The sequence below is a fragment of the Macrobrachium nipponense genome, chromosome 41, assembly GCF_015104395.2.
Source record: "Macrobrachium nipponense isolate FS-2020 chromosome 41, ASM1510439v2, whole genome shotgun sequence".
Lineage (NCBI taxonomy): Eukaryota > Metazoa > Arthropoda > Malacostraca > Decapoda > Palaemonidae > Macrobrachium > Macrobrachium nipponense.
Genome location: NC_061102.1, coordinates 35828934 through 35841367, shown reverse-complemented (window position 1 = coordinate 35841367; position 12434 = coordinate 35828934). Strand labels below are relative to the sequence as shown.

General features: G+C 44.3%; 1 protein-coding gene across 1 annotated transcript in view; it reads right to left on the bottom strand.

Moving 5' to 3' along the window:
* Positions 1-1287: 1287 nt before the first annotated feature.
* The window catches only part of LOC135212689 (trafficking protein particle complex subunit 13-like), a 99531-nt gene continuing 88384 nt past the window's right edge, over positions 1288-12434 (bottom strand). The window contains exon 6 of the mRNA XM_064246368.1: positions 1288-2071. Within this exon, the coding sequence (XP_064102438.1) occupies positions 1931-2071 (141 nt within the window). The 3' untranslated portion in view covers positions 1288-1930. The remainder of the gene's footprint in view (positions 2072-12434) is intronic.

The window sequence follows — 12434 nt, the reverse complement described above, 5'->3', positions numbered from 1 at the left end:
CCACTACCTCCCCTTTCCTCACTACAAAAGTAACCTATCAACTGTTCTCAGAAACCTGCAGGGAAGCAATGTTTCCTATGCTCCCATAATGCTGACCTGCAGATGAAGTAAGTCCTATGATCAGAATCACCCCCTTCAACACTCCTGAAGTGTGTCCTAGACCTCTTTGATGCATATATAAACTGATGCATTTTGGGAGGAGGAAGAGTTCACTGAACTCCTTGAGGAGTTTCTTTCATCCTATTGCTCTTCTGTGACTTGCACCAGGAGAGAAGGGTAGTCATGGTTAGCTGAAGGTAGTGCCTTGGCATCATCTACGAGAAAGACCAGGAATATGCTCCTGCCAGGATAGGAATCTGCTAATGCCTCCCTGAGTTTGCTGTTCCTACCAGCAAACTCAGATGCTTCTCTGTTATGGAGGAGGTGGGGAGGGAGGGAGGACACTCATGGAGCAGGACCCCAGGAGATGTCCACTAACTGGGTAACACTATTATATATTCTGAGCAAAAATCTAAGACAGATTTCAGGTTGGAAAATAAAGACCATATGTAGATGTGTCTTTGGTTCAAAACACTGTTGAATTGATGGCCTTGGCAAACCAGAATAGGAAAAACTTTTAAGAGCTATAACAGACAGATACTCGCAAGTACATTTTTCGGTGTTGTTGGAGCCTAGAGTTGTTCACAAACATTCTTCCATCCTTGTTCCCAAACAGTCTTCCACCTTCCAGATCTATCAAGTTGGTACAGCTGAGAAATGTTTGTGCAGAATATGGTCATTTATGATTAATGGGTTTACGGACTAATTTAGCTTTGGTAAGAACATTTATGAACAAATCCATCAATCTCATAAAGTACCCACACTCCAGCCTCTTTATCTTGCTGTGTCACACCCAACTATGCAAAACAATGAAGACAGTTACTACCTATCAATAGGCCACGAGGCATATGCTAAAACAGTAGCTTGAAAAATATTCAGGTTTTGTCTAACAAACCTATGAATACACATGTGATTCTGGGGGACATTCTGACCCATGAATGAGGGCTCTATATGCTTGATGGGCTTATAAGAAAAATTTGTTTTTGATGTATGACTGATGTGTTTATATGAAAAATTTGTATTAACTTGTAAAACTACATGTTTCATAACTGCCATCTATTAATGTCATCATTATCAGTAATCAAACCCTCCATGTTAAACCCAAGGATGCCTGAAACTTATCCAGTAACAGGACTACAATATTTCTCTTCCTTTTGCAGTTGATTTTGGAGATGATAATTTTGTAAGTGTTTTTATAAGATTTAATACATGAATAAAATCAACATCACACTAGTTTTGACAACGGAATGCATTGCAGCACAACCCTCACCTATCTTACAATACATATCTGAACAGTTAACAACATTAACTTCTCCAGAAGTGTGATCAGTAATTAAGTAAATGGCTTTCCTTTACTACAAGCATAATCCATACCAAACAAAATTAACTGCATTCAAACAAAATGCTTATTACCTAACAACAATGTGCATTAATGTTATTCTGCCATTTAAACCAGATGGGCAACTACAATAGCTATGAGCAAAATCAGCACAAAAGAACATTTTTCAAATCTAGATGATTATTATTTGACACTAGCCAACTTTCAACAGTATATTGCATTTGGTATTAGAATATCTTTCCTGAAATCTTAGCAATGGAAACAATGTTAATTACCATTTCTTTGGAAGAGCAATTAATCGTAGTCAAACAGATATAAATTATTTTTTCATAAAAATGTAAAAGCACTTATACCAACAAAATTTCATAAGAACAACCACAGAATAGTGAATATGACATTCAAATATTAATTACTCCTGGAGATGATCATGAAAACAAAAGAAATTACCAGTAAGCCCTGGTGTTTGAAAGAAAAAGCAAGAACTGTACAGTTTTAGGCACCATAGTTCATCCATGAGGAGAAGAAAGCTTGCTTTTCCTCTGATTTTTCATTATTTACAAAGACTTGTGCAAGATTTTCATATTTATATGTACGTTTGAGGAAAGTGTCAGTGAGACGAACTCCAGCAATTGTCTGAAAGAAGAAGAAAAAATTATTTCTGACAAGGCAAATCAAAACAATTGTCTGAAAGGATTAATTAAATTGAAACCCTACTCCTAGGTTTATAACAAAAGGCCTTGGAACACTGAGTGAAACTCACCCAACAAAATTTCATTAATCATATTTCATTCTCAAATTTAGTGAAAACTATGCAATAGATTATGTGACTGTGAATATATTTGGATAAGGACCTTGGTGTTAGGATGAACAACAAACTTATTGATGAATATCAATTGATGAAATGATAAAGAATACCTGTCCAAAGGAGGAATGAGTCAATGATAACAACAACTAGTTTTTCAATGTTTGTGTAAGGTGCTCACACCTAGCACACTTAGATAACGGGATAGATTCCCACACCTCTTGTCTCCTCAGGGGTACAGAGGGAGAGCTAGTGCTACCTCCTTGCTTGGTGCATGCACGCTCTTTGGAGTGTGTATGATACTGAGATTCCCTTCAGGGGAGATCTCCTATGCTCTTCATCCTCTGACTCATTGGGGACACTCAACAAAGCCTGTGTAACGATGGTTACTTAGAAGTCTGCTTGGTCATAAGAGTATGCTTGTACCTGAGATGATTTGTTTGTAAAATCCTACATATACTAAAGTAAACCTGGTTGAGACTAATCAGCCTATTTGCTAGGCACATGTTCAATCATTAGATTGTGTGTGGGCCAATGATGAGTGGTTCAGACACATCTGTTTTAGGTTACAGCAGGTCAGGGATTATCTGCAAGTGTTGATACACACTCCCATTCACCTGTATTATTATTATTACAAATTCAGAAGATGAACCTATTCATATGGAACAAGCCTAAAAGGGCTACTGACCTGACATTCAAGCTTCCAAAGAATATGGTGTTCATTTGAAAGAAGTAATAGAAGGTAATGGGAAATATACAGAAAAAGGAGATAGAGGAGATCAGTTATTAGAAAAACAGATACAGTGGTCCCCCCGTATTCGCGGGGGATGCGTACCAGAATCCCCCGTGAATAGTTAGAATCCGCGAATGTTTGGAACCCCTATAAAAACGCTAAAAACAGCCTATTTTGTTAGTTAAAACTTAAGAAAAACCACTAAAAATTTTCATACTTGGTTTTTTTAATAGTTTTATCACAAAAAGTGCATTTTATGATGAAATTGATAAAAAAAAAAAACAGGAATTTGTGGATATTTCTCATAGAAAAATACCGCGAATGCGCGAATAATGCAGGGAAACGTTCCCAAGAGAAATCCGCGAATGTGTGAGTCCGCAAATCCGGAGAACGCGAATACGGGGGGTCCACTGTATATTAACAATAAATAAATAAATAAAAATGTAAATAAATTATTAAATTACAAGGAGAATTGTATTCGGGTAGTAATGCATTGCATCTTTAATTGAACTTATGAAGAAGTTCTAATTGCATTACATCCTCAGGGAAGCTGTTTCACAGTCCAATGGTGTGAGAAATAAGGGCTCTCTGGAACTGTCCAGTGAATCTGGTTGCTCTCAGCACAAAATGAGGTTCAGATTGCAATGATTTTATCACTGTTATAAATTTCTGGGCTCAGCTCGTGTCGGCCTATGAAAGGATCCTTAATATCATTCTTTCTAGGTAAAATTAATCTAAAATTACCAGAGAAAAACAAAATTAAGAAAATGTCAGTAAAACTGACTCGCTCACTCTTAAAAGAAGTGTCGGTATGATAATAGGGGCGAGTGTGGAACACTACCACGAGACAATCACCAATTAGAACTTCCAATCAGAATCCCCCCAAGAGAGAGCCGATACCAACGGGCGATGCAGCCGCTACTACTACTACTAGAGGACGCCACGGACAGCAGCGCCCCTAGCGGACATCCTTAATTTTTAGCGCTAGCGCCAAGACGTCATTTTCCTTGTGCTGTGCCATTTTTTGGATTTATCCTGTATTCTACCATGGAACGCTCAGCTATTGCCACGGCTAAGTTAAGTAACTCATAAGTAATATTTTACTACATTTTTATCTTCCGGGTACCAGTATTTTCCTCTTAAATAGGTCATATACGGTTCCCTGGTTGTCTCGTGGCGGCGCCATGCTGCCTCGTAAGAATTCCCGGTCCTCCATACTGGGACTTCTTATACTTATGGGCTTACTTTATTACGTTCATTGTTTTTACATCGAGTTTTAGCTAGTTCAGCCCTCCTACCATTTCTCTTAGTTTGGTATTTAGGGCTATTATTATTATTCCGGCCCAGCATCCCGGCTCTTGCTCTTCATCGGCTATCGCTGGCTCCGAGTAGGCCTCTGTTTCTTGGAACAGTCTGCCTCCTCCTGGGCTTCTTTCTCTTTTACTAAAAGTGTCTTTTCCATCTTTTCGATGTATTATTTATTACATTTAGGGTGTTAGGCTAGCCTAGGTGCTTGTTCCTTGTATTGGTACAGCCTGGTTCACGTGGCCCTCTCACGGTTGTGTTGCTCGCGGCCTAGGCCACTTGCGGTCACGTGTCCCATCGCACCTTACCCTGCCCCCGCCCTCTCCCCTTCTGGTATAGGGAGGAGCTGGGGGACCCCTTGGTTGTCATGACAACCTCAGTTGCCTTTCTCTCTCTACTTCTCTGAGGCGGCCAGGGGTTCCTCCCAGCGGGGGTATAGGGCGACCATCATGAGGTTCCGAGTCTCCATGCGGTAGTTGGTGAGGCGGGGAGGAGTAGGCCATCCCTCCCCCCCTCCCTCGCTCCCGCCGTGTTACACCGAGACCTTCCTCCCCCCCTCCCCAGTTGCTCAGCCATCTGCCTCGCTATACGAAAGGAGCCTTCCGTCGCAGCCGGGGCACCTTTGGTTGTAGGTTACTGGCTCCGCTAGCGAGCGGGGTGGGCACCTCTAGTGGTCGGTTGCTTGCCTACTATATCCTTACATCTCTCCCCCGCTACCGGAAGGGAGCTTGCTTCTTACCCGCGCACTCTTCTAGTAGACGGGCGGAGGGAGGTTGTTTTATTATTATTACTATTTTTAAGGATATACCCTAATTTTACAATGAATTGTTATATGATTTTATCTTCCATCCCCACCATTTTCCGTCGTGGTTTCCTTTTACCACCACTCCTGGTTGGTTTCTCTTTTGTGTCTCCGCCATCAGCGGAGCTATAGCCTAGAGAGCTCAACCAACCTGGTTACCACACGTATTTTGGCGGGGCTCTGGTTTAATCTAACTTTATCGCTCCGGCACCAGCGGAGCATCTGTTAGACTGTAAGTGTTTACCTGGTACTCATGTATCTTTCCACTTACAGGCTACCAACTGCCAGGTCCCAGCGTGTAACGCGACGCTGTTCGACCCCTGTGGACACGATGAGTGTAGGTCTCACGCCCCCTGTGCCACGTCTTACAACGAGACGATCGTCTGGCACCCTGAAGCCTGCGCCATCTGCTACGACCTGGTCGGTCAGCTGGGAGATGGGGTAAGTCCGTTATAGGCTTACTTATCATTTTACTAACAACTTTTAGTCATAAGTTTGTTAACCCCGTTCCACCATTGGAAGCTAATCTCGCCTTTCTTTCAGGCTACTGGTGTGAGGGAAGTCGCCCTCGCCACCCTGAAAGCGTGGGTGGGCGGCTTCGGGAAGAACGCCGCCAAAGGCCAGCCCTACATTCTAGATAAGAAGCTGGCCGTCCAGATCTTCCCCGCGGGCAAGTCGACCGGCTACGTTGACCCCTTGTCCGCGGCCCCGCTGATAGCCTCCATCCAGCAAGACCTCCAGCAGTCCTTTGATGTCGTAGCCTCCCAGGAGTCGGTCCCGGACGTCGCTGCCCTGGACCTTAACGTCGAACCTATGGCGGTAGGGGTGGAGGATTTGTTGGTTGAGGTAGGTGTGTCGGGCGCCCAAGGTCTTTCCTTGGGTGCTTCTGGATCTTCTCCTGTCCCCTCTTCAAGTGCTTCATTCCAAGGCTTTGTGGGATCTGAGATCCCTACCCGCTCTCCCGCTCTCTCTGTACCCGCAAAGGTGAAGGGACAGAGAGAACCGAAGACTCTGGCCAAGACAACTTCGAAGAAGTCGTCTTCGTCTTCTTCGGCTAGGAAGTCGTCGACTTCCTACGCCGATGCGGTGAAAGCAAGGCCGAGCTCTTCTCACCCAAAGAGCTCCAGAAGCAAGGCTTCTAAGGAGAAGGCTCGCGCTCCCGCCGAGCCACTGCCTTCTCCCGCCTCCACCGCTTCCACTCCGGCTACGCCGGTAGGGGTAGCAGGCCCTAGCACCTTTGATCCCTCTGCTTTCTCAGCAGTGGTGATGCAACAGGTGGGCGAGCTGGTTGGCTCGCAAGTCTCCGCCCTGGGGACACGGTTCGAGCAGATGTTTGCACAGTTGTCAAGCACTCTGTCTCAGTCAGGCCAGTCAATTCAAGATCTCTCTAACAGGATGAGAGAAAATGAGGACCGAGTAGCGGGGCTATCTCAGGTCCCTCTTCCAGTCCTCCCCAGCGCCAAGCACTGGGATTCCTTGCAACTCCCCGCCATATGACTCTTTGCCAGCTTTCTCTATGGAGAACCCATGGAGAGTAGCTGCCTACGCTCCGTTCAAGGATGGGATGATCTCTATCCCGGAGTGGAACTCGAAGGATTGAGGACTTCGAGTTTTACCCTCCGGGTCTGACGCAGCCTTTCATCGGTTATGCTAGGCTGACGCCAACGGCTCTGACGAGGGAAGACAAGATCTCTAAAGAGTCGGTCCTATATAGTAGAGATCATGCTCAGCGGGAATGGGTTCACTGCCTTGAGGACTGGGAGTGTACGAACACCAAACTCCAGGCCTACAAGAGTCCCTTCACTATTTTCGCGACGGAAGAGGAGGTTTCTCTTCCGTTCGCCACGAAATTAGTGGAGAAGTCCCTTCAGGCAGTCCTCAAGGATGAACCCATCCCACAGTTGAGGGAGGCGGAGTCTACTTCTCCACTCTTCCCGGCTTTCGGAGAATTGTGGGAGAACTTGCCAGCTACATTCACGCTTGGTGGTAAGCTCAACCGGACCTGCGCCATGGACCAGTTCGGCGAGAAACTACCAAGGCTGCCGGATTCCCTAATCCAGGCAGAGTTTGATGCGCGAACCAGGTTTGGCAGGTCCCTCAATTCCCTTATAATTACGGAAATGGCTGCCCTCTCCTATGCTACGGAACCGCTGTTTAAGATTCTGGCGAAATCTCAGTTCCAGACGGTTCTAACGGACGCTTTGATTTCTTCCCAGGGCTAGGAGGAACTGCCGGAAGCATGTCCTACAAGAGTGTACCATTATGGCATGAGCCTAATAGACTCTTGGCCTCTAGCATGTTTGGGGAGCGGATCTCTTCCCAGAGTCCGCGGTTAACGAAGTACACCACGAAGCTGCTAGGCTCAACCAGAGCCTTAGAGCTAGGTGGGGTATTTCCTCGAAGAGGAAACAGGAGTCCGTTCCCACTGCTGGCAAGAAACAGAAGAAGGCTGTAAGAGGTTCCAGCCATATAAAAAACTACCAGCAACAGCAGCAATTTGTACAGGCGGTCCCAGTTACCCAACAAGGACAACCTGCTAGTTCCAAGCAGAATCAGCCTATCCTCCTGTTGTCCCCTCAATCTCAGCCATCCACCTCCTACGCTATCTCGCCGGCCTTCAACCCTACATATGAGGCTCAAGGCTACAGTCACCGAGAGGTAGGGCCGAGAGGTTAGGGCGAGAGGTTACTTTCGTCAGCGTGGCGCAGGAAGGGGGACAAGGAGCAGGCAGTTCAGAGGAGGGCGTGGTTGGCCAACCCGCCCATCAACAATGAGGCTCCCCAGGTAGGAGGGAGGCTGTTCCTCTTCCGCCACAGGTGGGGGTTCAGCAATTGGGCACAGAGCATAGTGTCCAAAGGATTGGGCTGGAGTTGGATCCAAGATCCTCCTCCAATCCAATCAAATCATTCCACCAGATACCGTCAAAGGAATTGACAGATTACGCGGAAGAACTCCTTCAGAAAGGAGCTATTGCGAGAGTCAAGCATCTAAAATTTCAAGGTCGCTTATTCAGCGTGCCAAAGAAAGGCTCAACAAAAAGAAGGGTAATCTTAGACTTGTCAAAGCTAAACTCTTTCATTCGTTGCGACAAGTTCAAGATGCTTACCCTCTCGCAAGTAAGGACTTACTTCCGCGTGGAGCCGTCACATGCTCCATCGATCTTACAGACGCATACTATCATATCCCTATAGCCAGGCACTTCCGCCCATTCCTAGGATTCAGGCTAGGAAATCAAACATTCTCATTCAAAGTGATGCCCTTCGGTCTGAATGTAGCCCCCAGGGTATTCACAAAAATAGCAGAAGTGTTGTTCAACAATTGATGAGCTCAGGGAATCATGGTAGCAGCATACCTCGACGATTGGTTTGATCTGGGCACCAACAGGTCAAGGAATGTCTCAAAGCCACCCAAAAGGTAGTTCACTTTCTGGAACATCTGGGGTTCCAGATAAACAAAAACGAAATCCAGACTTACTCCGGAATCTCGTTTTCAGTGGCTAGGAATCCAATGGGATTTGTCTTCCCACAATCTGTCAATTCCAGTGGCCAAACGGAAGGAAATAGCAAAATCTGTCAGGCAATTTCTCAAATGCAAACAAACGTCAAGAAGAAACCAGGAGAGAATCCTAGGGTCTCTTCAGTTTGCTTCGTAACAGATATCCTTCTGAAAGCAAGGCTGAAAGATATAAATCGAATTTGGCGGTCAAGAGCAAACTCCAAATATCGAGACAAGTTGTCAGTAATCCCACAGGTCCTCCGCAACCAACTACGGCCTTGTCAAAAGTAAAGAACTTAGCCAAGAAAGTACCCCTTTCAATATCCCTTCCCAGTGTTAAACCATTCACACGGATGCATCCCTGTCCGGGTGGGGGGGATACTCTCAGTTCAAACAGGTTCAGGGGACTTGGTCAGTTCAATTTCGCCAGCTCCACATAAACGTGTTGGAAGCAATGGCAGTTTTTCTTACTCTGAAGAGACTGCTTCCCCCGAAGAAGTCTCATCTAAGGCTAGTTTTGGACAGTGCAGTGGTAGTTCATTGCATCAAACAGAGGAGGGTCCAAATCCAAGCATGTGAATCATGTCATGATAGCCATCTTTGCATTAGCAAACAAACACAAATGCATCTGTCTGCCACTCACCTGGCAGGAGTAAGAAATGTGATAGCAGACGCCCTGTCCCGGTCAGTTCCTCTGGAATCAGAGTGGTCTCTGGACGACGGGTCATTCCAGTGGGTAGTCCGGAGAGTCCCGGGTCTCCAAGTGATCTCTTCGCCTCACAAGCGAACCACAAGCTCCCTGCTATGTGGCCCCCAACCTGGACCCTCTGGTTATGCCACGGACGCCCTGTCGTTGAATTGGAATCAGTGGAGGAGAATTTATATTTTTCCTCCAGTGAATCTTCTCTTGAAAGTCTAAGCAAACTAAGGTCTTTCAAAGGGATAGTAGCTCTGATTGCACCGGACTGGCCCAAGAGCAACTGGTATCCTCTTCTTCTGGAATTGGGTCTCCGACCTCAACGGATCCCCAATCCCAAGCTATCACAATCAGTACAAATGAGGACTGTGTTCGCTTCCTCAGGAATTCTCCAGACCCTAACTTTATGGACTTCATGAAGTTTGCGGCTAATAAAGATGCTGATATTGACCCACAGAATATTCTCTTCTTAGAATCAGATAAGAGAGAGTCAACCATTAGACAATATGACCTCAGCTGTTAAAAAATTAGCATCCTTCTTGAGAGAATCGAACACTACAACCATGACAGTTAATTTGGCTATATCCTTTTTCAGATCCTTGTTGAAAAAGGTTTAGCAGCTAGCACGATTACCACTCATAAATCGGCTTTGAAGAAAATCTTTCAAGTAGGTTTTCAGATAGATCTGACTGAATCTTATTTCACATCTATCCCTAAAGCCTGTGCTAGACTTAGACCTTCTCAGAGGCCTACTACAGTTTCATGGTTCTTGAATGATGTCCTCAAACTAGCTTCAGATACTGACAACTCATCTTGTACATTCATAATGCCTCCTGAGGAAGACATTATTCTTATTAAGCCTAGCCTCAGGAGCCAGAATTCAGAACTGTCGGCTCTATCCAGGGATGCGGGTCATGTGGAATTCCTCCCATCAGGAGAAGTTCTACTTGCTCCGGATCGTAGCTTTTTAGCCAAAAATGAGGATCCTCTTGCAAGGTGGGTCCTTGGAGGTTATCCCACTTCCACAGGATCCTTCTCTCTGCCCAGTATCAACTCTTAGAGCCTTTCTATCTCGTACTTCTTCAAGATCCTCAGGTGCTCTCTTCATGAGAGAAAAAAGGTGGTACCTTGTCAGTAAAAGGTATTAGACAAAACAAATCCTTTACTTCATTAAACAAGCCAACCCTGAGTCATTCCCAAAGACATGATATCAGGGGAGTAGCCACCTCAATTAATTAATTTTCAACATTATGAAACTTTGAGGATCTTAGAAAGTATACTGGATGGAAAATCCCCGACAGTCTTTAAACGGCATTATCTAAAGTCCTTGGAATCTTTAAAGTTTTCAGCAGTAGCAGCGGGCAAACATTGTTTCCCCTGATACTGTATAGTAGTTGTAGTATAGATCCAGGTCTCCTTTCTACCTACATCATCCAACATGCCTCACCCTATCGCCAGGCTACTCGAATATCATAGCCTTAGCCGTTGAATTCATATAGTGGATTGTCCCTTATTTTTTTTGCTAGGGACATCCACATTGTACTGATAATGTACTCCAGTGTACCTACCCTTATTTTTATGCTAGGGTAGGACACAATGTGTTTGTATATATTTTGCCATACTTATATTAATGATGGACTTCAGTGTACCTACCCTTATTTTTATGCTAGGGTAGGACACAATGAGTTTGTATATTTGTAAATATGTTAAGTAAATCCTTTTGTTTGTTTATATTACATGCATCTCTGTAATTTACTTTAATTACCATTTAAGTACTTTAAGATTACTAACGTTCTATTGTTTTACTGTTTAATATAAGTTAGTTTAAGTGCTAGTTTGTATGCTGTAATTATTTACTTTATATTATATCCATCATTTTACACTGCTTTTCAATTGTTCCTTTTTCCATCTTGTCTGGTTCTCTGGTACTCTTTCATAGGCCGACACGAGCTGAGCCCAGAAAAGGGATTTTGACGAAGGAAAATCTATTTCTGGGTGATTGGCTCGTGTCGCCCTATGAAACCCCCCCTGGGTTTTGGTTTGTTCCCCCCCTTGCAAGGACAAAGATGTTTTTCTTTAGATTAAGGCATGTCCGCTAGGGGCGCTGCTGTCCCGTGGCGTCCTCTAGTAGTAGTAGTAGCGGCTGGCTGCCATCGCCCGTTGGTATCGGCTCTCTCTTGGGGGGATTCTGATTGGAAGTTCTAATTGGTGATTGTCTCGTGGTAGTGTTCCACACTCGCCCCTATTATCATACCGACACTTCTTTTAAGAGTGAGCGAGTCAGTTTTACTGACATTTTCTTAATTTTGTTTTTCTCTGGTAATTTTAGATTAATTTTACCTAGAAAGAATGATATTAAGGATCCTTTCATAGGGCGACACGAGCCAATCACCCAGAAATAGATTTTTCCTTCGTCAAAATCCCTTATATGAGGCCTTAAGAACAATACCTAACGTCTGTGTGGCATTTGCTGACACTTTCATTAGATGTTTCTCAAAGTAAGATGTGTCAAAAGTTACACCTAGAACAGTTTTAAAGCTTAAGACTCAGCAGAGTTCCATCCACCTCAAGGGGAGGATGGGGGGTGGAAAATCTGTACAAGATTTGCTTATCAATAGTGTTTTTGCTTAACTGGCATTCAGCCTCACACCCCACCGACTACACCATTCACTGATCTGGTCCATGTTTCCATTGAGGGTCAGGCCAGCTTCATTTCTCGTAAGTGGAGACTTGACTACACCATAAGTTTTGCATCATCAGCATACTGAACAATCTTGTTTTCCAGGCCAACAACCATACCACTGCTACACTTAAAATAACAGTGGACCAAGAACAGTACTCTGTGGAATTCCAGACACAATAGGTCTTAGTTCACTAAAAAAAAAAAAAAACCATCAACAGCAACTCGCTGCTGCCTACCTGTAAGGAAATCTTGAAGTAATCCCAATAAATATCCACCCACTCCAAGATTCTCATATTTATTTAATTAATGCCTTGTAATTTACTAAATCGAAAGCAGCACTAAAATACTAAGATATTAGGTTGATATAAAATTCAACATGTAAAATCTACTAATCTTGGGAGACAACACATTCAAAATTTTCTAAAAAATAAAGGAGAGAAGCCATCAGCATCTTCTCTACCCCAGCTATCAAGATTATT